At 34.9% G+C, this 24,510-nt stretch overlaps 1 protein-coding gene across 5 annotated transcripts; it reads right to left on the minus strand.

Moving 5' to 3' along the window:
* Window positions 1-3,936: 3,936 nt before the first annotated feature.
* LOC110824927 (katanin p80 WD40 repeat-containing subunit B1 homolog KTN80.3-like) lies at window positions 3,937-23,206 on the minus strand. Of its 5 annotated transcripts, none has more exons than XM_088221914.1 (19): window positions 22,669-23,206; window positions 22,376-22,564; window positions 22,010-22,140; window positions 21,314-21,431; window positions 21,003-21,229; window positions 20,435-20,537; window positions 16,324-16,394; window positions 16,130-16,204; window positions 15,800-15,943; window positions 15,474-15,705; window positions 14,814-15,344; window positions 11,568-11,615; window positions 11,333-11,475; window positions 10,163-10,294; window positions 5,978-6,052; window positions 5,776-5,888; window positions 5,166-5,297; window positions 4,983-5,051; window positions 3,937-4,890 (listed from the first exon to the last, which is right to left on the minus strand). In XM_088221914.1, the coding sequence occupies exons 2-19, from the start codon at window positions 22,401-22,403 to the stop codon at window positions 4,827-4,829; spliced, it is 2,436 nt and encodes an 811-aa protein (XP_088078040.1). In that variant the 5' UTR covers window positions 22,404-22,564; window positions 22,669-23,206; the 3' UTR covers window positions 3,937-4,826. The 5 variants fall into 5 exon arrangements, with proteins under 5 accessions (XP_088078040.1, XP_088078042.1, XP_088078039.1 ...); XM_088221916.1 differs by having other exon boundaries at window positions 3,937-4,887; window positions 5,166-5,282; window positions 11,556-11,615; XM_088221913.1 differs by having other exon boundaries at window positions 11,556-11,615.
* Window positions 23,207-24,510: the final 1,304 nt, after the last annotated feature.

A 24,510-nucleotide genomic window follows, 5' to 3' on the forward strand; every position in this document is an offset into this window, starting at 1 on the left:
TTAAAGTTGTCAAAAGTTTCAGCTTGAATTGTTGGAAATAAAGCCAACTCATGCGGCTGTAATCATCAGTAAAAAGCAAAAAATACTTACCGCCACTAAAAGATTTAGTCCTCATAGGCCCACATAAGTCAGCATACGCCAATTCAAGTGTTTTAGAGGTCCTCCAAGACTTGCCTATAGGAAATGGAAGATTACTTTACTTTCCATATATGCAGCCCTTACACAATTCAAGTGACTCAATCCTAGACAGCCCATGTACTAGTTTTTTTTTTGCATAATAACTGCAAGCCTTTAACATTTAAGTGTCCATACCTCAAATTTCATATTATAGACTCACTTTTCTTGCTAACAACAAGAGTATGATGATTGACACTTGAGACCTCAAGAGGAAACATCTTATTTTCAGCCAGGCATACGTTAACAACAACTTGACCCGATTTTTTATCTCTAATATCGCATGCATCACAATAAAAAAAAACTGAATAGTCATTAGCCATTAATTGTCCAATACTTAACAAGTTATGTGACAAGTTAGGAACATAAAAGACATCATGAAAAAATTTTACTTTACCACCTCTAGTCTCCAAAGCTACTGTTCCTTTGCCTTCAACTTGAATTGGTTTGTCATCACCGAACTTCACAGTCAGCCTATGTGTCTCATCAAGCTCATGAAATAAGGACTTTTCACTCGTTATGTGGTTTGAACAGTCGCTGTCCAGAAACCAAATATCAATTGCAACACTTGTTTCACCATATCGGGCCATAAACAAACTTTCCTCTTTAGCCTCTTCTGCATAACTTGCCTTTTTCTCTCTTTTCCAACAATTTGCCTTGATATGTCCATATCGTTTACAATAGTGGCATTGGACAATCTTGTAGTTTTTCCACTCTTCAGAATGCTGGGAATCAATTTACCTTTCAAAAGACTTATAACCTTTGCCATGTGGACCACCTTTGCCATGTTCACTTCCAACACTTTTCTTTGATTGACTTGATGACTCCCATTTCACTTGAAAAGCCTTTTCTTCGTCCTTATCACGAGACCTGTTCATTCTTGTTTCATGTGCTTGTAAAGAACCCATTAGATCATCAAAGGAAAACACAAAAAGGTCTTTAGATTCTTCAATGGCACCAACAATATGATCAAACTTTGGAGTTAGACTCCTCAAAATTTTTTCAACAATAGTTTGATAACTAATTTGTTCTCTAGAAGACCTCATTTGACTCAATTGCAGAAACTCTTGACATAAAATCTTGGACAGATTCACCATTGCTTGTAAATAAAGTTTCAAATTCATGTCGAAGAGTCTAAAGTTTGACAACAATTACCTTTGATGTCCTTTAAAACTCCTTCTTCCGAGGTAACCAAGCCTCCTTTGATGTAGGTGCTGCAACAATTCGAGAAAATACTGAGTCATGTACAGCTTGTTAAATGAAGAACAATGCCTTGGAGTCCTTTTTGTTCTCTCTCAACCTTCCGTTTTCATCTGGGTCAGCAAACCCTTGCTCAACCAAGACCCACAAGTCTTGAGACTCGAACAAGGTCTTCATCTTGATGCTCCAAAACTCATAAATCTCTCTTTCGAAGATAAGAATCATGGGTTGGGACAAGCTAATAGAATTCTCATTTGCTGTCATTTCAAACCCATACTCTGATACCACTTTTGTTGGGAATTTAGAAGACCTGTACAGAAACAAAATATAAAAAAGAAGTGAAAGTAGAAGAAATACTGACTGCAGTAATTTCAGCAAGCAAAAATATCAATGAAGGGCAAGAATCAATTTAAGAAATCCTTGGAATTGTTGTGCATTTTTTTCAGAACTGAAAATGTCTGTTATATAGGCTTTCTTACAACTGACAGAGCTTAAAAAATCTCAACCATACTTATGAAATTAGTTACTAACGTATAACAGGCATTATCTCAAATAAGTGGAGGGCATAACAAACAACTACATATGAAAATGCTAAAAAAACAGGGACACAATTAAACAACACAGCAACATAATCTAAGAATCAAAAATAAAATCAATTTTGAATCATACTTTCAACACCAAAAATGAATAAAACATTTTTGTTTTTCACAAAGTTGAAAACAATACAACTCTTCAACCCCAAGAACTTACAAGGAATTGAACATTTGCTTTAGCAAAATGCAGCAATAGAATATTTATCCTCATATCAAATAGGGTAGGGTGGGATGGGTTTCACAAAAAAACTCGCATGGTGCAGAAAAAAAAATAAAAAAATAAAAAAATAAAAATATTTAAATTTGTCCAGAATCAGTGCAATGGATGACAGGTTCGATCTCAGCAAACACAACATTTTCTTAGGAAGAATGAAACAACACTAATTATTTATTATTAGGCATTTCATCATTATATAATTGTAATCTAAAATATGACTGCATTTTTTTCCTTTTTAACATAATTGAAAAGTTATAGGAAATGATCTCTCTTATATAGTATAAATAAGATATATTTATATAGACCTTTGGTTCGTAGAAGTCTTCAACTAGCCAACTTATGTCACATGCATGCTTTTGTAAGCAAACATATTTTCATCAACAGTTGTTGTTATACACATGCAACAAGGTTAGCTAGCTACTGTTCGTGATATTTTCTTTCTCCATGTAGCATATTGAATCTCTACGGTTAGCAAAATGAACAATGACTTGCTTTGACTATAGACGAGAAAATAAAATGTATTTATATGATTGTACCGTAATTTGTTTTGTATTTCTTTTGTTTCCAAACCACTAAATTATTTCTTAATTAGGATAGTTTTCTTTGAATAATTTATATTTTATTATATGTTACTGCGTTTTTAAATTTTAGAGATTTTCACCATTTAGAAAATGAATAAATGCCGATCTCTTTTCTTAAAAGGTAAACTTTGTTTAACATAATTCAAATACATCTCATGTTAATAAATAAACTTTACATATTATGATGCAATATAAATGAGTATTTTATCTATGTATATGAACTTAAGAGCATGTTAGTGACAAATACCTTCTATCATTAAAAACAAATATGTAACGCATGGACTCCACTTCTCTCTAAAAAGAACTAAATCGTACTAATTCTTTTTTTAAAAAAAAAAAATTATTAAGATAATTGAAAGCATGATTTTTAATGATAAATACGATTATTTTTAATTTTTTTTTCATAATTGATAAAGTCATATGAAAGAATCTATTTATTATATTATATGAAATCTGATATCTTATTAAGTACGTAATCATCTTATATTTATTAATTTTTTTTTTAAGTTTATAGTATCGAAAACCTATCATATTCTTATTCTTCTCGAGTACAAATTTAGTTCATAGAGGTCGTCAACTATTTATGTTTTTGTCACATTCATGCTACTAAATTTAATATACTATCGTAATGTTTGTCCTTGTATGTGTCTATATGAATACTCAGTGACAAATTTTCCCATGTACAACAAATTGAATCTCTATTATGATTAGAATGAACAATAATTTGCTTTAACTATGGGGGAAAAAAAGAATAAAATAGATAAAGTTGAATAAAGAAGAGTTGTAATATTCTGAATTTCTTCAGATTAACTAAAAAAAGAAAGAAAAAAGAGGAAAGTAAGTTATATATATATATATATATGATAGAGAGAAAAGAAAAGCAAAGAGAGGGATGGAAACATCCAATTAAACCATTCTTCAACCTAAAATGGGTTTCCTTTGCTTTTTAATTAAACTAAACTCAGGTCATTTACCCACTTTTACTCAAAGCTCAACCCAATCGAGAACCCATGAAAATAAACAAAACGAGTCCGTTATCACGAGAGTTCCTCAAAATTGTATAGCTTGTCCATCTTCTTCACCTGCAACTAGAAAGACCCAGGAAGACAGATGATGCCTTCATATTATAAATTAATTAGAGCTTTTTCCCGAGAGAATAAGAGATAGAACCTGAAGGAAAACCAGGCCTTGTGATATTTTTGGCAACTCATACTCATACTTCAATTGTTAGTTAAACTGATTATGTACTTAAAACAATAGACACATATACTACCCTTGGTTATACAATACACAGAATTAAGAAATCTTCCTTAAAACTCGTAAGAACATTGGAATGTCATTGCACTTGTGCCTTCAGCAACGGTCCTATACTTATAAAATACACAATTAACAAATCTTCCTTGAACCTCAAGAAAAAAATATTGAATTGTCAGAACACTTGTGCCTTCAGCAAGAGGGTCGAAAACTCTGCCATGTAAGGAGTCAACAGTACCTCTCTGGTACCGTAATATCTATATATATATATATATATATATATCATATCGAATAGAATATACGTAAGGAAAAAGCAGCTCAACTTGCACTATTTCAAATCCCTCCCATCCCTTCTCCCACCCAAGAAAGAAAAACAAAAAAAGAAAAAATACATATTACAGGCCTCAGTTCCATCATTGTGGCAAATTCGTATATGTAACACCCGAAAAGGAAACAAGAGTTAAATCAGTACATGCCAAATGCTACCACTTGGAGAAGTATATGGAGAGTTAGCAGAAGGTGGAGTTGCCAAGTTCTCTTCAGCAATTACAAATGCCAGAACTGTGTGCAGCAACCAGTAGCAGCTAAAGTGTGATGCCAATGAGCCTTTCTTTACATTGCAGTTAACTTAGTAGAGTCAGCTAGTTAATGCCTCCACTTAGTATGAATGTACATAGAAGGCCAAGGCAAGTCAAGCCATCATACTGATTATTGATAGCTTTAGTCTAGTCCTTACGTACTGATATGCGACTTTATATAGCAACATACTCCCATCCATGTCAACCCAGAATATAATTGGTGGGTTAGTCATGAGACTTCCTGTAGTGCTAGATTCAGTTCATGTGCAGATTTTGAAACTGACCCTCCTCTTCTATAAAAGAAAAAAGAAGATATCTCGTAAATATATGACAATATCTAGTTATACGAACCAAAAAGCAAAAAATAACCGAAGAAATAAGTCACCTGGTCAGAGCAGGCAGACAATTTTTTAATTTTTCAAGCTCTACAAAGCAGAGATTGCACCGTTCCAATCTATTAAATCAAAAGAAGCCGCAACATCTTGCTTAGTTAAACAAAGCAAATTGCAGTTAAGATGTAATCAATAACAATAACTACCTTTGCTATAAGACGGAAAAAGAAACCTACCTTTGCTCTGCCTCAATGTCTACCCCAACGGATGTTGATGCTGATTTTGTTGAATAAATTAGAGAACCAAATATTCTTACTAGCTTAAGCAACACATCCAGAGAGATATTCAAATGGCTGCACATGAAAAGCCTGTTAAAATACTAGAACCTGAAGTTACATTTTGGAATAACCAAATATTATCATGTATCTGTAATAAATTTTGAAAAGAAAATGAGGAATCCACAGGAGCTATCAGATGCACCAATATATGCCTAAAAAGAAAATATGCACATCACTAGAATCAGTTCAATAAAGTAAGGCAACTTCTACTCCAAATTAATTATCTTTACCCGCACTAAATGATATTGCAAACAATTGCAACTACCAACGAGGAATAAATAGAAAACAAAAAAAGGTTTTTGTTTTCTATTTATTCCTTGCTGGTACTTGCATAAAAATAATGCATAGGAAACAAAACATAAACATAAACAGGTTGTGATTTGTTAAGGTGGTGGAGATGACTACAACAAAGAATGATATCTCACCATTAATTTAAAAAATACAAATCAAAGTTCTGAGAAGATCTGTGGAAATAGCACATTGAGGATGAGAAATCAAACATTCTTACCTGTCCATGTTACTCGCAAGAAGGGTTGTCAGAAGGGGAAGAAGACAAGTGCAAATATCTAATGTGACAACATCAATTTTCTCCTTCACAATACACATTACATCTGCAACTACCTACAATTTACATCGTGTAGAAGGCAACTGAGAAAGGCTCTACATGGTTGAACTTCACAAATCCAGAAATAGTAGAGACTAGAACTCACAGCATTATCAGCCATTTTCTCCATTGCAGTAATGGCCCCTTTAACGTCATTTCTTTCCCAGCATCTATAAACTACCTGCAAGAGAAAATAAAAAAGTTTTAGCTACCTTGTAATATTCCATGACTCTCATACGAACATAATTTCAAGATTGGCCACTTCTCACTTCAACATACTATGATGTAAAAACGTTTATTTAGATTCAGCAAACACCAATGCCATGATGAACATAGTTTCTCTTCAAAGTTCGGTATAACAATAGAGATTGTTTATGGGATGAGCTCATGAACTGTAAAGTTAAGTGGGGTGACCGTTGGGTGGTTGGTGGAGATTTTAACATGATTCTTAATACGGGTGAGAGGTCCGGGGAGAATGCTAATCAAAGAGAAATTGAGGAGTTTGGAGAGTGGGTGGATAAGCTAGAGTTGGTGGATATACCACTGATGGGGACAAAGGGGACGTGGTCCAATAGTTCGGACAAGCCCAGCTGGTCGAGAATCGACTGATTTTTTATTTTTAATGGTTTGCTTTCGCAGCTTGCAGGGTTAAGCCAAAAGGTCTTACAAAGACCTATTTCTGACCATTTTCCTATTTGCATTATCCCGGATGGTATCAATTGGGGTCCGGGGCGGTTCAGGTTAACAAATGGCTGAAGTTGGAGGGCTTCAGGAAGTTGGAGGATGTGTGGAGACATAAGAATGAAAGAGGTACGACCAGTTTTGTGTTCGCTTCCAAATTGAAGAGGTTGAAGTCAAAGATTAAAAAATGGGCTACGGAGGAAGAGGGCATATCTGACAGAATCCTCAAAGCCAACTTAGAGGAGCCGGGGGAGGTGGACCATTTGGAGATGGATGGGCTGTTAGGGGAAGGGGGAGGAGAGGGGAATTAAAACTGGAAATTGCTGCCAAGATGAATATGGAGGCAATTTCATGGAGGCAAAAGGCTAGAAAGAGGTGGATTAAGGAGGGTGATAGAAATACAAAATGTTTTCATAGTTTGGCAAATTTTAGGAGGAAGAAAAACTATGTTGCAAATTTTAGGAGGAAGAAAAACTATGTTAAGGAGCTGGAATTTGGAGAGCTTACTGTTAGGGGTAATGCTGCCTTGAGGGAGAAAGCTAAGGATTATTTCACCAAGCTTTATACCGAAGAGAGGAGAGGAGACCAAGACTGGATAATCTTTCCTTTAGGCAAATATCGGCTCGCAACAGGAGGAGCCTGGAAGTGCCGTTTTCAGAGGAGGAAATTCTGGACTGTTTGAGGCAATGCAACGGCGACAAAGCCCCGGGACTGGATAGATTCTATATGAAGTTTTTTCAAGAGTTTTGGGCCGTCATTAAGGATAAGATCATGGCTGTTTTGCATGACTTTCACAGAAGGGGCTTTTGTTCAATCTATTAACACAACTTTCTTGGTTATTATCTCAAAAATCATTGGAGTCGGTAACATAAAAGATTTCAGACCGATTTGCCTGGTGGATGATATGTATAAATTGATCTCAGAAGTCCTGACTAGTAGAATGTCCAAAGTTTTGGGGGACATTATTGGGGAGAACCAAAATGCATTTGTAGAAGGCAGGCAAATTCTGAATGCTATTATGGTGGCAAGTGAGGTAGTTGATGACATGATTGGGCAGGAAAAAAGAATGTGTCATTTGTAAAATTGATATGGAGAAGACTTATGATCACGTTTGCTAGGATTTTGTTGATTATATTCCTGAGAGGATGGGTTTTGGTTGTAAATGAAGGAAATGGATAAAGAATTGTATCTCTACGACCTCTTTTGCTGTGATGGTGAACAGCGGCCCTTCGTCTTTCTTTAGGACGTCGAGAGGCCTTTGCCATGGGGACCCATTGTCACCCCTTCTATTCTTAACTGTTATGGAAGTGTTTAATAAGATGTTGGAGAGGGCTGATGAGCTTGATTTGGTAAGAGGCATATCGATGGGTTTTGACGAGTCTAGGGTGAAGATCTCACATTTATTTTTTGCCAACGATGCACTCATTTTTTGTGAACCGGATGTATCCTCTTTACTTCATTTGAGATGTATTTTAATATGTTTTCAAATTGCGTCTGGGCTGAGAATCAATATGAGAACAACGGAAATGGTTAGGATTGGGGATAGGAGGGATGAGGTGGAGTTGGCTAGGGTGTTGGGTTGTAAAATCACTTTGCTGCCCATCAAAAATCTTGGGATTCGTCTTGGGACGAAATTTACAGATGTTAGAACTTGGGATCCGATTGTGGACATGGATGAAAGGAGGCTTGCGGGGTGGAAGAGAAGCTTTTTGTCTAAAGGTGGGAAGGCTTACTTTAATCAAGAGTACATTAGCTAACCTCTCAATTTACTATCTTTCTATATTAACTATTCCAAACGCATTGCTTCAAAACTTGAAAGAATCCAATGTAGATTTCTTTGGGATGATGATAATGGTTGTAAAAAATAATTTGGAAAGGTGGAAGGAAGTGAAAGTTATGGATAAGGGCAGACTGGGTCTAAGATCTATTGCAGATTTGAATGAGGCACTTCATGGGAAATGACTACGGAGGTATTGCAATGAGGATAACAAACTTTGGAGGAAGGTGGTGGAGCCAAGATGAGGGGATTGGGAGCGAGATGGGGGAGAAGAGGGAAATACAAACCGCATGGAATGAGTTTATGGAAGCGAATCAGTGGGGAAGGCAGTAGATTTTGGGAATGTATGGGATGGAAGGTCGGGAATGAAGAAAGGGTGAGTTTCTGGTAGGATGATTGGGCGGGGACTTTTAAACTGAAAGACAGATTCCCTAACATCCACAATATTGCTAGTGAGAGGGATATTACTATGGATAAAGTGTATGGGAACATTGGTGGGGGTAGGAGATGGAGTGTTCAGGTGAGAAGGAACTTGAAGGACTGGGAAGTTAATGAATACTGCAATTTACTCAATGTGCTGGCTGGAATTTAATTTGAACAATAGGAAGGATAGGAAGATTTGGAAGTTGGATGAATAGAATGGGTTTAAAGTGAAATCCTACTACACTTTTATAGTTAAAGGGGACAATGGTAATAATGTGACAGGCTCATTTAGACAAATCTGAAAAATTACAGCCCCCTTTAGGATGGCTTTCTTTGCTTGAGAAGTCTCAAGAGGAAGTATTTTGACTATTGATATGTTAAAGAGGCGGAGCAACATTCTTGTTAACCGATGTTACTTATGTAAGGCTGATGAGGAAACATGTGACCACATTTTATTTTTTTGCCCGGTTACACACGGCTTATGGATGTCGGTTTTCGGGATAATGGGGGGTGGGTGAGTTGGGTAACGGCGAGTAATGTTAATAAAGAATTGTGGGTTTGGGCAGGTTTTTGTAAAAAGAAAAAACATTTATTTTTTGGTTGTGTGGAAAGAAAGGAATGTTAAAGTATTTGAAGGTATTGAAACGGATTTTGTAAACATCAAGAATAGATGGTTAAATACTTTTGGTTCCATTTTACTAGATCATGACATATTACATTGAGAAGATTTGGGGTATGTCATCGACCATCTAATTGATATGTAGCTCCTATGTAATTGGGTAGTACTTTCTTAGTACCTTTGTGAATAATAATATTTTCATCTTTTATTTAAAAAAAAAAAATAGTTCACTGTCAGAAGATAAACTGTTTGTTTGGCCAAACTAGTCTTCGTGCTACAACTGGTAATAATACTGAGCATAACTGTCAGTAAAAGTACTGGAGGTGGAAGTTGTACAATATTCCTAGGAATTACGACAGAAAATGATGTTGAAAAAGCAAAAACTATTGTATTTGGTTAATCATGGTGTTAAAGTTACCAGGCACTTTTTGCAGAAATTCTTTAAGGAACTTATTAAATGACGGTAAAAAATATTACTGAAGGGCTCAGATGTCTTCAGGATCACTCATTAGGCGACACTTATTTTCTAGACCCCACACCAATGCTAGTGTACAACAATTATTGACACAAACTACTGCATCTTTATCAACACTCCCCCATCCAAAAGATGGCAATACACAAATACAATTACGGTTTTCATACTTCAAAATAATCAACACCCACTAATTATAACCATATCATCAAAGTTGTAAGAAGAATAAAAAGAGAGAGTATATATTATACCTATACATATATGAAAACAATTATCAAACTACAATGACATCAAATTACCTTTTTTTTCTAAATATTACCTGTAACTTTGCTAATCGAGACATCATAGAGCTGATGAATTGATCATGCTGTTCCATCACATCTCTAACAGCATCCTCATCGCTAGTAGAAACTCTTTCTTCTTCAGTAGGAGGATATCCTCTCTGTTTAAACTTTAGAAAATTGAGAAAGAAGATGTTCAAATTACCATGAGGTGCAAAAATACATGGGCATAAAACTGGAAGATATCTCATTAGTAACCACAGTTTTCAAATGTACAATTTTAACATAATTTTTGCACATTAGCATCTAATTTTGCGTGTGTCTCAGAGAAAGAGAGATGCTGTGAATCAGAACATTCAAGCAAGCCCTTCCATAGCTGCTTGTGTTAACTTTAACTTGAAAGCACATCAAACAATGTAAATCCATGGGAGGTTGATGTAAATAGCAGGACTTTAAGCATATCTAGCTCACCTCAGCCTCAATAAAAATTCAGAAACAGGTTCCCCTCTTGTTGTGAGAGAATTATTTCCAACAAAGAAGAAAATATAGCTGCTTATACATTCTATTCTAATGTTAAAGATCATAACTAGAGTGGGGGACAATCAAAGTATAAAGTGCAACAGGCGCTACCATCACTAGCCAAATCATTTCCACAAGAAGAAAAATATAGATCATCTAAGATAATAATGATTTCAAAAAACAAAAGAAGGAATGATAACAATCACAATGAAGCTGAATTGCATATAAAAACATAAACAAAAGAAATATTTCTTTTGTTTCCATTTTGGGAATTTCAATTCATACAAAAATCTACAATAATGACCTGTTTTATTCAATTATTATCCAATTGTTATTATATTCTTTCTTATTTAATTACTGAAGTACTCTTGCTATGTAGAATTAAATCATAATTTCAATTTAAAGAAATTCCCCAATCCTAACTTCCATTCCTTGCAGAGAGATTTATAGTTCCTGTCCAGTTAAGTCTAATTTAGAATCCACATCCAAAAAATTCAAGATCGGAGTAAAATGAAATTGATTCAATCATAAAAATACTTGTTCTACAAATCAAGGTTATTGCACCAAAAGAACAAATAGAATAGAAACTGAAAGAGAATCGAAGGGGCAATAAAAGTCTACTGCTGCTCAAAGAAACATTACTCCTATGTCACCAGAAGGCTAGATGCAGAAGAGACACAAGTTCATACCGCAACGGGTGGTACATTTACAGCAGAAACATTGCCCAAGGTAATGTTGGAAACAGTTCCCTCATAGTTAGGAGATCTCTGTCCCTCATAGTTAGAAGATCTTCCTCTTCTCTCCCAATTTATGGCAACCGAACGCATCCTTCCTATATGTTTTTAGCAGTAAAAACATTTAGTCTTTCTGGAACCTGTATGAGATTACAAGGTAAACAAATATAAGTTATACCTCCTTTCTGACCTTCAGTTGGACCAGCATCTCTATTTGCTTTATATCTTTGCATAGGATCTGAAATGAAGATTTCAGAGGTTCAGTTCACTACCTAAGCAGCATAAATATAAAAAGCTATACTAATAATGAAAGCAGAGAAAAAAAGAAATTTACACCAATTCAAAGGCCAGAAAACTGCAAGAAAAAAGGAAATTCACACTAACTCAAAGGCCAGCGATATGCAACCGTACTAAAATATGAAGCGAAAAAAAGACATCTAACTATTTTCTTTTACAAATATATATATATATATAGACAAGGAAACATGGGTGTACGACCATGTACAAAAACATGAAGTATTACAAGTTGATCAAGTATCTATGAGGTCCCCCAAGTCTTAATAGAAGTTAGAGAACAATCCTGAACAATCAAAGGGTTTGGAACCACAGATATGTAACTGTATGAAAAGGACAACAAACATTATCAAAGTCTTCTATTTCTCTACTTCCAAATAATCCAAGGGAAAATGAGATCAAGAGTTTCCTTTTTATTCTTATTCAACTCAAATATCTTACCAGGAACAAAGTTCATCCACAATAAATCCAGATGCCACAAAGTGCAGCTTAACGGAACATAAAGCAAAACATCAAAACCAGTGAGAGAAAACATATTGCAGCAAGAGATGATCAGGACTTCAGCCAGCCTACCCAAAGGATAGCACCCAGAATTTCCCATTTCTTAAATTGTCAATATTGGGAGTTATCCCTCGTGCACTTCCCCCGCAAAAAAAGAAATTATGAGGGACACATTTTTTATATTTGCTTCCACTACACACTTCAAACATTAGCAGAATGAGATAAGTGGAGGAAAAAGACTTGAGCCAAATGGTCTAATTCTAGATCCACTCATCCTCCTCACAGAGGCGTGCGTATGAAGATGTAAGGCATTGAAGGAAGCAAACAAAATTCGTGCTCCTCCCAATCATTTAGGTTGTGAGCCAGCATTGCATCCCATGCGAACAGGATATCAACAACTAAGATGCAACAAGTAACCAAAGATTCTTTCCTCCTTAGCAATGAGAACAAATCAAAGAGCCAAATGCATACAAAAAAAGCATCGTGCCCCTCATTGCTCAAAAAATAACTTGCTAACCAGAGGGCACATTGAGATGGAAACAACGACTAAAATGCTTCCATCTTGCATCAATCCACCTCCAAAAGCCCATGCCACGAGGACCCCTTTGCGGACTTGTAATTAGTACTACTCAATGGAGGAATAAACTGGAGACATACCTTTTTTTTGCATCAATATAACCCGAACATTGTCTACTTTTATCTCAGATCATCCAAAACAAAGTCATTATATTCAGACTTACATTAAAGTTTTAATTGAGAAAAGAAACAATCTTGGGCAGGATATGCCCAACAAGTCACAACCAAACCCCTCTATCTGACTTTATTCAGGGGGAAAAAAGTCATACCATCATATTCCATGTACTAAGCAAAGGGAAAGTCTTTTAACTTGTATATGTCAAGGTATTATTTATTTTCATATCGAATCAAAATCACATCACCTTCAACCCACTTTACTGATATCTTCTTTGATAAAACAAGAATTTTATTAAAGGGATAAAGGACCCCACCTCCCCCCCAGCCCTGACACAACTGTAAGTTTTTTCCCCAAAGAAAAGTGGAGATCATCCCTTCCGAAACCATGTTAGGCGGTTAGAATCAATGCCTAAATTTTAGCATTTTGTTCGCAACCAAATTATCCACAAACCAACTAAAATAGTCCTTCTCCATAACAAATTATAACCTCGGCAACAACTTGCCACCAATCACAATAACAAATTATAGCATTTTGTTAGCTTTCCCCACCATTGACCAACAGCTTCAGTGGTTCACAACTCTTGTTGAACGTTCCCCTTCATTCTCCAAAAGAAAAGATCTAGGACTGCAACAATTCTTTTTTGGGATAACTAATCTTCACTTTCCTCAAGCAAGCATAGGGTTCAACAACAATAAACTTTTTGGGACAATTCACCCTCAACCTTCACTTCCCTAAATAAACAAGTTGTAAGGGTCCGGCAACTTAAAAACTTTTTTGTTATTTTTTATAACTAGCCACAAACATTAATACATGGTAGAACCAAATCTATAGCAATGTAAGCATTGTTTTATTAGTAATCTCCAATTATTGGACTTCACCTCCATAGCTTCAATAAAGTATTTGAGAATCTTCTCAAATGAAGCGTTATTATCATAGATGTGCCACTAAACAAGAAAGACCGCCTCTAACCAACTAAGAACACGCCAAAGATGAGAGCAAGTGCATGTGAGCTTCATGCACTGGTGACTGGTGGTGTGCATATTGGAGGGGAACTGAATCTGCGGCAGAGAAATGCGAGACACCGCCAACTCATGACCTGTGGTGGACACACCGGAAGCAAGCTCCGACAGCTGCAGACAAAATTTCTCTCTTCTAGGCTTTTGGAAGGAATTGTTTGCTTCTTACAAGAGTCGAATGGTAAAAGAAAGCAGAAAGGCTGACTGTGAGAGATGATGAAACTAAAATTTGTGATTTTTTTAAAACTTAAAGGAAACAATTCAAGTGAAACAAAATGATCTGATCACAAAACAGAGAAGAAAAGTTGTAGTTTTGTTTTTCAATGAAGAAAACAGTAAAGAGAAACTGGACAATGTGTTTTTAGCTTTCTCTTCTTCATTGTAGACGACTAGGAATGACTAAGAAGAGTGTTGAGGAATAGACCAATAAGATTTACTAATCTCTAGTACCTACTGCTCTAATATCCTATCAGAAGAATAATTTATTTTAATTAACGTACCAAAAGAATAAATTGGAATATCCTTGTTATTATTTTGAAGAAATAGTACATAAAAGAACCAATGTAAATAGGATATTGACTATAATAGAACCTAGTTATACAGAACATTAACTAGATAGGAAAAGACCATATGGGGGATATCCTATAATTCTTCAATGGACTACATAATTGCTATTGTCTAACAATTACTAAGGAATTGAGATGCAGCTTTGTGTTAACTCTTTATTGTTTGCTTGTTTTTTTTTTCGATTTCTTCTTTTAGATGACTTCAGAGAATTTCTTACTCTCTAAATTTATGTCTTCCTCTTCTCTTTAAGAGTACCCTTTTTCATCAAAAAATATTTTCACAACTGACTGATCGTAGAAGAATAAGAAGGAAAATGGGACATACAAAAGAAAGCATAGCATATACTAAAAATTTGAGTACATACAACTTTCATCTTGGTTGCTCGTGGGTAATTCTGACATTGAATTTGCCTGACTATTGCCAGGACCAATACACTTATCATCCTTCATGTTCCTTTCAGCAGCAGACATTCCTTGAATTGAACCTTTAACAGCAGGAAAATTATTTCTTTCTACAATGCTGCTCAATTCAGTTGCCTGAGTACCTGTTGTCTCGGGCAGAACAGAATTGCTTTGCCGATCTATCTCATCTCTGCTATTTTGAACCTTTCGTAAATCAGAAATCTTTGACTGTAAAGAAAATGGCATGGTTCTCCCAGCAATCCCAAACTCTTTTCTGGATTCAGCTGCCGGCTCAAACCTTGAGTTAGTTCTAGGTACAATTACGGGAATGAAATCGGACTTGCTGAGGATTGGAACATTGGCTGCTGAGGCAGATTTTGAAGGATTCTTCTTTAAGGCTGCCACACTAGGAAGTGATGCCGAACCAGCCAAATTTGTCTTTGGACCGGTGCTTAAATTGACCTTTTGAGGAGTACCTGGTACACTTCCTGTGGCTTCAACCAGTATGTAAAACTCAGGAATTAAGAAGATAGACAGCGGGCAAAATTTAAACAAGGAAAGAAAAAACGGAAGACAAGACAAAGGAGGAGAAATACAGAAAATTCAATAAAGTGTAAACATACATGATAAAGTTTTTGATTCTTTAATGGGATCTGAATTTTGGGAGACTGACAACCTTCCAAGAGACTTTGTTTCCTTCATTATAGGATCTGAATTTTGCGAAGTAGATAACCTTCCCAAACTAGTCTTTGAATTGTTTTCATTCAAGACTGGTGGGTTTCCACTTGATCCAGACTTGGATTCAGTATGACCATTGAACTGGGTAATACTACCAACTGCATATGGCTCTATGCGCTGAGCAAGAGAGGGAAAAAGGTTAAAACCAGATCTGAGAAGAAATAAAAGCAAAAATAAACAAAACCAGGATTCAATAGGAACTGAGCAATACCGAGATATCTACAACCCATACTCCTACACAATTTTGATTAAATGAGCAACCAAGCAGCTTTCCTTCATGAACATTAAGATCTGACAATCTAGACCATCCCACATCAACTGCGTCATGGCATCTTATTGGCTCCCATGAGAAAACCTGAGATGTACCATAAAGAGTTAAGCAATAGGTAGAAATGGAAGCTTACCTTATATACAATTTGCCATATGATTGTTATGTATATGGGGGGGTACCCCCTTGGTACCTATGTGCATAATAATATTTCTCTTATATTTCAAAAAAAAAACAATTTGTCATATGATTAAAAACTAATGAAGAGGCTACCTTTAGACTCTCGTGCAATCCACAAAGAAGTGTTCTCCCATCAGGATTAAAGGTCAAACAACGGACTCCGGTGGTCTGTTGCAGAAATAAACAAATCATATCGCCATTTGCTCAAAAAGAGAGAAACACAAAAGACTATTCTATCAACTTGAATTTTTGTAAAGAGCCAATTAGTGCTGCAACAAGACAGATACCTCAGGACCGGCTGTACCAATGAGCTCAAATGTTTCAAGGTCCCAATATTTTACAGTCCTATCAGCTGAACCTGAGGTGAAAGGAAAATAAGTTTACTGTAGTTTATAGTGGTAAAAACTGACAAAGTATACAACATGCCAGGATATACAACTTTAACAAGAATTTAATTTCAGGAAGTCATGCAGGCAAATTGCAAAAGGAGATAATACTCCCTCTCAATTGCTTAAATTAATTTGAGTTTGATTTCAAATGAATAGGCTTCCTACTTTGCAAAAATTCTTGTCTACCAAAGGCAGGTGGTTAAACGAAGGAACGCCTTTGCCTACACCAAAAGAAATTTGTCGGGCTCATTGACTTTAGTCTTGAAGGTGAACTTTTCAATGAAACCCAAATGGTGCTTGCTTGAAAGCAAGTTTCCTTCCTATATCCAAAAACAAGTTATGCAAAAAAGAATTTGCTTGACCTTATTTTGCTCTTTTCTTTCTTGAATGTACTAATCTTCCTTCTAAAGTGGAGTTGAAATGGACATTGGCCTTCATATTTTCTAGCATAATGATACTGCTCTTTATTTTCTTCTTTTGCATAAAAGAAGGGCATAATAAAAAGGAAAGCAAACTCAAGTAGAAGAGGATAAAATATCCTCAAACAAGAAGGAAAAAAATTAAAGGAACAAAAATAAAATAGGAAAAGGGGGCTAAATTTTATGTAAGATGGCCTTGCAATCCTTTGCATAGTAGAAAAAGAAACATTGTTTTCATACACCTGTCAGGATCTGCGACCACCATCTCAAGGCTTAGCCTACTTTAGAACCTTGACATAGTCAATGACCAAAAACCAAAGAGTGACCCTCACACACAAGTGAACCGCGAGGATTGCAAAATCAAGCCTTGTTTAACTTTTTTTAACAAGGTCGGCCAACAGGCCATCCCATACCAGTTCAACCTCTTCTAAACTTGTTTCAACTATTCACAACAGTTCCGCAGAATTATTTGCCTACTCTTCTCATTTTTGGAGTCCTTGTCACTAAAGTTGCACTCTGGAGTTATATAAGAATCTGAAATATGTGGAATATTAAGGAAGGGAACAAGTCATCTTTAAAAGATGATAGAATTGACAAGTCTTTCTTAACTATAACTAAGTATAATCAAACAACTAAAGTGAAGGAAGATGAAAGCATCCTCTAAATTTTAAAACTCCAGCCCACTGTTGATATAAAGGTAGGATGTTTGTTACTCCTAAGTTTTTGCTTGTTTTAATCACCACAGTTACAACTCAATCTTTTAACCACGTACAAACCATATAGACTAATTTGTACAAATAATAGAATATTTTGGTAACTCAACAAGCATTATTTCTATTTCTTATGGTGATTCAATTTTATGTGATGTAAGTTCCTAGAGTGTCTATATATGTTATTCTAAATCAACCTTGGCTTCATAATCAACATGGTCAACTAGACAAGACTAACAATACTCATTATCTTATCTTTGGCATAAAGGACCTAGCTTTAGAATCTGTTACAACTCAATCTTTTAAGCACGTACAAACCATATAGACTAATTTGGACAAATAATACGAGTATTTTGGTAACTCAACAAGCCTTATTTCTATTTCTTATGGCAAGGACAAATTTATGTGATGTAAGTTCCTAGAGTGTCTATATATGTTATTCTAAATCGATCTTGGCTTCATAATCTACATGGTCAACAAGACAAACTAAAAATACTCATCATCTTATCTTCGGCATAAACGACTTAGCTTTAGAATCTGTCACTACAGAAGAGATGAGTAAATATAAACTTCCAAGACTGTTGCAATCAATGAAAGGGATAAAGAGAAGGAGCCCGACAAAGTTGGGAACAAGAGAAACTTCCATGTCTTCTTAAGAGTAAAGATTTTAGAATGGCTCAAGACATTTCTCTACCCAAAAAACCTAGTCTGTGAAAGTTCAATGCAAGGAGGAACCTAACCTAAGCCAATAATTGGTCTGGCACTGCTTACCTCAAGGATGAGCTTGCACAAATTTGTCAATATGCTGATTTCATCCTTACTGCCAGGATTTTATCCTTCTAAACAATTGCAACTTTTCATTATTTTAGATATTGAAGAGAATGAATAAGCATAAAATTTTCTAAATTTTCATAGGGAAGCTCAAAGTTAGAGTTTTACATAATGTACCGACTGTAAGCTGTAATCTACTTATGTAGAACTCATATTTTTAGGGTCCCTACTGTATGCTCTATTAGGATTGCACTAGGCTCCCCTACAAATATGAGATTTAGTTGAGTAGGGTTTTCCCTGTGTATGATATGTCACAGTTGAGATGGGCACCCCTATGATTATGGGATTGCATTCAAAGGGACTCCTATATGTATCTTATGTCAGGATCGTGTCGGGATCTGCTATGCATGCGTGATAGGATTGAGTTGGGCTTGTCTATATGTGTTATGTTAGGATCGATCTAGGCTCCGCTAGATATAAGTGATTGTAATGAGTTGTGCTCCCCTTTACGTATTAGGTTACAGTTGTAATGAGCAACCCTACGGGTATATGAATGGATAGAGTGGATTTAGGTGGGTTTTCATGTGTGTGTTATGTTAGGGTTCAACTAAGCTCCCTTTTTGTAATCAGGCTAAGGTAGAAACGAGCTACAAGTATGAATGTTAGGATAGTGTTTAGTTCACCTCTCATACATAGGTTTGACTTGTAATTTAGTTGCTTGATTATATGACGATATTGATTATGGTAACTAGCCATGTCATGTCTTCCTATTCATTTTGTGTATTCATGCTCGGACCAACAAGAAGCAAGCACTACACTTGCTAAGTAAAATTACTCTTGTTTTCTTCCCTTAAAGGTGCTGAAAAGCATCTTAAAGGGTTTATAATAGAGAGTCTTAATGTGGATGTTTCCCCTACTGTTCCCTTGTCACATTAGCCGGGGGTCGCATAGACTTGTACATCAATAGTGTATTTTGTTGATTAACAACAATATACTTGCTAAGTGCTCTGAATGGACATATTTGTACTTCATTCTTGCAATATATTGGCCAAGTGGGCCTACTGACCTTATGTAAATAGATGTAAGACAAATTATAGCTAATTTGCCTAGTTAGGGATCTGGAGATAAAAACCTTGACATTAAACCTAAAATTTCTTAGAAAGTCTTAAGCATCACATTTAAAGATGATTATATCATACAATCAAAAATTTGAGAAACTTTCAACGTAGTTATTCAAGAAGTAAAACTACAAAGATATTCATAATGTTTCCTAAGTAATCTTCACTAAATAGAATCAACTAAGAAATACTAAAACTAATAAAGTTCAAAGTACTACTCATAATAAGATAGTAAACTAGTACTAATAAAACTAGGAATAGTACTCCTAATAAAATAGGAAATACCACTTATACAAATCGAAAAACTAAATAATGATAAAATAAAATTCTAAGGATACTAAAGCCACAACAAGAGACTCCAAAAATAGTACAGTAATTTTATATATTAGAATTATGATTGCTCACATACTTTAGACAATCTTGAGTTATCCATTACGCATCACAAACATGATATGTTCAATTTACCCTATAGGCTTCCTACTGGTTTTGGTAGCAGTTAAGACCCCAGCTTTTGTTTTCTTATTTTACAGCAGTCATGACCCCAGCTTCAATAGTAATTGGCCAGGCATTTCCTAAGTTCAACATTGAGGATGATCAAATAAATTGACTAGGTAATGCAATCAGACATAAAAGCCTTGCAGATACATTTGAGCATAGTAACTCCCTAAAGCAAGTATGAAAACAAGAAATGCAATATTTCACAAGCTTTAATTGAGTACATCGTTGGTTCATTTTAATCTGATTTTCAAATAAGCTTGCTCCCAAATAGTATGTCTGCTTTCATGTCTGAAAAAACCTAAATCAGTTGATAAAGAAAATGTGGATGGACAAGAGAAAACCTATGATGATAATAACTGCTAGAATGGTAACCATTCATTAATAGCTGACGAAACTCGAATCAAGTGAAGAGTCTACAAATGTATATAGAACAGAACGTAACATCATCTTGCAACATGAGACAGGAATTCTGAATTAACATAGCACAACTGACCTGTTGCAAGCAGGAATTCATGAGGATGAAAATCTATGCACTGAATCTGGCCTTCATGACTCTTGAAATCATGCAACAGCTTTCCAGCAGTCAAATCCCATACCTGTAAACCAAATTGACTGTCATGAAATTTGAAGTCACAAGACAGATTGCAAGTGATTAGATCCAACTGTTGTCACCAGCTCATGGTCATGTCTAACAACTCTGGTAAAGTCTGTAGAGCATAGAGCCAGCACAATCTTAGGTGGCTGGCTCAGTTACTCAACAAACTGGAATCATATGTAAAAGAGCCGGGGCATGTAACAGCCAGAGCTTGATCTCATGTTTACATAATTAATCGGTTATCTCATGATAGGACAATTAGACATCTGCCAAAATGAAGTTAAATGACCGACCAAGCGCTGACATACTACAGTGAAAAAGAATAAGCAAAAGATAAAATCTAAAGAAGTTAATTCATATCAACCTGTAAATCAAAAGTAGGGTAAAGCAAAGCTCCTTGCTACCCAAGTTAGCCAGAGTAAAAAACCCTTTGGGCCTCTTATCAAAAGAAGATCCAAAATCTAACCTTCACAAGATTGTCCTCACCACCAGATACAACCCAACGACCATCGGGGGTAAATCTGATAGCATTCACACCTCGAGTGTGACCCTTGTAAGTGTGGATACAACCTTTTTTTCTTATATCCCATATCTTAAGATTGGTGTCAAGAGAACCCGATGCAAAGAATTCACCGAATGGGTGGAAGTCCACAGATATGCAATTGGATCTGTGACCAGTTAGAGTGCGAACAACTACAAAGAAAAAAGAAGTCACTCGATATTATCAACAATAAAGCTTAGTTTCAAATGCATATTTTATAGATTAGATATATATACTCTTTGCCTCTTCCAAATCCCAAAGTTTGATCGTTCCACTTGCAGCTCCTGCAGCTACTAACCCTTCTGAAGAGTCAAAGCTGACCGAATCGATTCCACTTGTGTGTCCAGACAAGCTCTGAGTATTAAAATGCAAGTCTTAGATAAAATAGGTAACCCCCTACCTTTGAGAAAGAAACTTTTACAAAAACACATATATAATAAATATGCACTGCCTTTCTTGGTTATTCAGGAATAGTACCATATAAGAGGATTATGCAAATATTGCTTCCTAGAGATGCAATTAAACCTCAACAATGCCCTTATCCAAAAAGACAAATAAGCAAACTTTGATGATGGTTCCATGTTCGTATCAACTACGTCAATGCGAAATACCATGATTTAATTTAAACAACACTGACTGACATATTCAGGCAATGGCTAGCATATAAGAAGATTATACGAAAATGGGCCCCTTGAAGCAAGTAAATTTCGACATGCCTCATCAAGTATTACTAAACTTCAATTATGGACTTCCATGTTCTTATTGTCTCCACCTAAACCAGAAGCCTTTTAATGAATTTTAAGTAATACAAAAATAGCCTAGACCGTAAAGAATGTACCGACATATTTTAATGTCTGTCAAGGCCAATAATCCGTTGTGAATAAAAGAGGAAAATTTAATGGTGAAGAAGAAAAAGCAGATAGAGAACTAACCAGTATGGCGTTGGGCTTACCAATAGCCCATAGATTAACCTTGTGATCTTCACCACCAGTCACAAGAACCCTGGATGACTTCCTCCCGATCTTGAGACAGTTAACACTGGAAGAATGCGCCACAAATTCCTCTTTTGTTTCCAAATTAGTGACACTAGTCAAGGCTAACTCACTCTGCTCAGCCATTGTTCTTCAGTCAACACAACTTAGAAACCTTTCAATTCAAATAAAATGCAAATTGAAGAAGAGATCTAAGGAAGAAAATGCAGCATATTAAGCACTGCACAAGCATTCGTTAGATGAAATAAAACCCTAAAATAAACATTCCAGCGAACTAAGAAGAAGAAGAACAGGAGCAAAGGATACGCAGCTTATAGGCACGTTTGGTAGTCATGGCGGAAACGGAAAAGCAGGCAAAACCCTAACAAAAGTAAAAACAGCAGTAGACATTCAAATCAAAACCGAGGCTCTGGTGACGATGGCGGCCCAGATCCCGCCCTCCACGACTTCACTGAATTCGCATTGCAAAAAATCGTAATCTAAAACCGGAAATGGCTGCAAAAATAACCTCCAACCAACAGATCAGAAAAAAAAAATTAAAAAAATTACATATCTAAAATCGAACGACAGAGAGAGACAAACAGAGAAGAGTTACGCACCGATCAGAACTTTCTTCTCTTCTCCTTGTCTCAAAAAAAAAAAAAAAAAAAGCCCGTCTTTCCCACTTCCTTCCTCCCTCCCTCCCCCTTCTCCACACAGACTCCAAAATTTACCGCTTCACGCTCAAAAAATTCAAATTTTTTGTGTTTTAAACTGGTTGACTGAAATACCTAGCGAATATAACAGTAGTTGTTGTTGCAGAGTAGAGTATAAGCATCAAATCAAAGAAAATAAAACATAAAGGTTAGATTTTTTGAAGAAGGAAGCAATGGGTTTGGTTTGGTTTGGTTACTTGCTTGCAATATCACATTCCTCAGTCTCTCTCTCTCTCTTTCCACCAGCAAGAAAATACCCAGTAGATTTTGCTGCTAAAAGATTTGATAGTAAAGTACTGTTATGGATAAATAGACAAGTAAAAAGAAAATGGATTTTCAGGAAGAGACGGCGAGGGACAAGAAGGGGCTTCCTCCAGTTGCTTCTGCCGCCTCCAATTCTATTCTTTCTACCTTAAAAATCATAACTTTTCGCATTCATCCCTCACGAATTTTTTAAATAAATTGATTACTTACAGAATGAAGAGTTTATTTTTTAAAAAAAAAAATTAAAAAGAAAAAACCAAAGTACATGTGATTTTTTTTTTTTTTTAATACAATTATTCTCTTTTTATTTTAAAATTTTGGTGGGTTTTCTTCTTCTTCTTTTTTTTTTTTTAATTTTCAAATTTAATTTGTGTCGTAAATTGCGAGTTTTATATATATATATATATATGTCAAGGTTTATCCTGGATACAATGAAATTTAAATTAATATGTTTGAAATTGTAATTTAACCCAAATAAAATAAATCAATACTTATATAATATAAAACAAACTCATAAATATAAATTTTACAAAATTAAATTTGATATTTGCTTAAATTATAACGGTATAAATAACCATAAAATAATTATTTTAAAATAATTAAAAACTAAATCTCAATCATATTATTATAAGTATACAAATACAATTACTTAAACATTACAAGGAATATCTCGTTTATCATATCATTAAAATAATAATAATAATTATATCATAAATTAAATATAAATTTGAAAACAACGGACGGTCTTCTTATGGGGGCCGGGAGGAAGACGATTAATCTTTCTTTCCCCCCACCCCTCCCTCCTCTTCCAACTCAAAATTGAAATGAATGATATTGATTTTGACTACCCCCTTACCTTTCTAATTTTTATTCTTCACTTTTCTTTTCTTTTTTCTTTTTATTTTTTTTTATTTTATTTTAAATAAAAATTCTTTTTTGGGTTTCTTAAATTAAAAGTATTGTTTGGATTTAATTAAGGTTTATAATATAATATCTTTTTACAAATCAAATGGAAAAATTAGAATTGTAATAAGTTCGTTATATATATAATTTTGTTTTGTGAAATTAAATTTTAAATTATTTTTTATATAATGTGTTGTATAAAATTATTGTCTTCTTGAAAAGTAGCGGTGATTTATAAATATTAACTAGTTTATTTTTTCTACTTGTGAAAAAAATTCTTTTTAAGGAGATTAATAAAAATATTTGTACTTTCTTTCCAATCAAATACATATTTTATAGGAGCAAACAATAATTTTTACATTTTGTACGAATATGTAAGTAGTGCATACATACATACAAACAAAAAAATTATAGTCTCTCACTTTCCACTTTTCCCCTAATATAATTTACCCTCTTTTGTTTAAAATTTAACTACTTTCATATTTTTTATTACAAAAAGTCAATTTTCTTCAATAAATTATATTTATCTTATTACATTGTATTATGTTTATATTTATCTTTATATACATTTTTCAGTTT

The sequence above is a fragment of the Carica papaya genome, chromosome 6, assembly GCF_054855325.1.
Source record: "Carica papaya isolate Zhongbai chromosome 6, ASM5485532v1, whole genome shotgun sequence".
NCBI classification, from domain to species: domain Eukaryota; kingdom Viridiplantae; phylum Streptophyta; class Magnoliopsida; order Brassicales; family Caricaceae; genus Carica; species Carica papaya.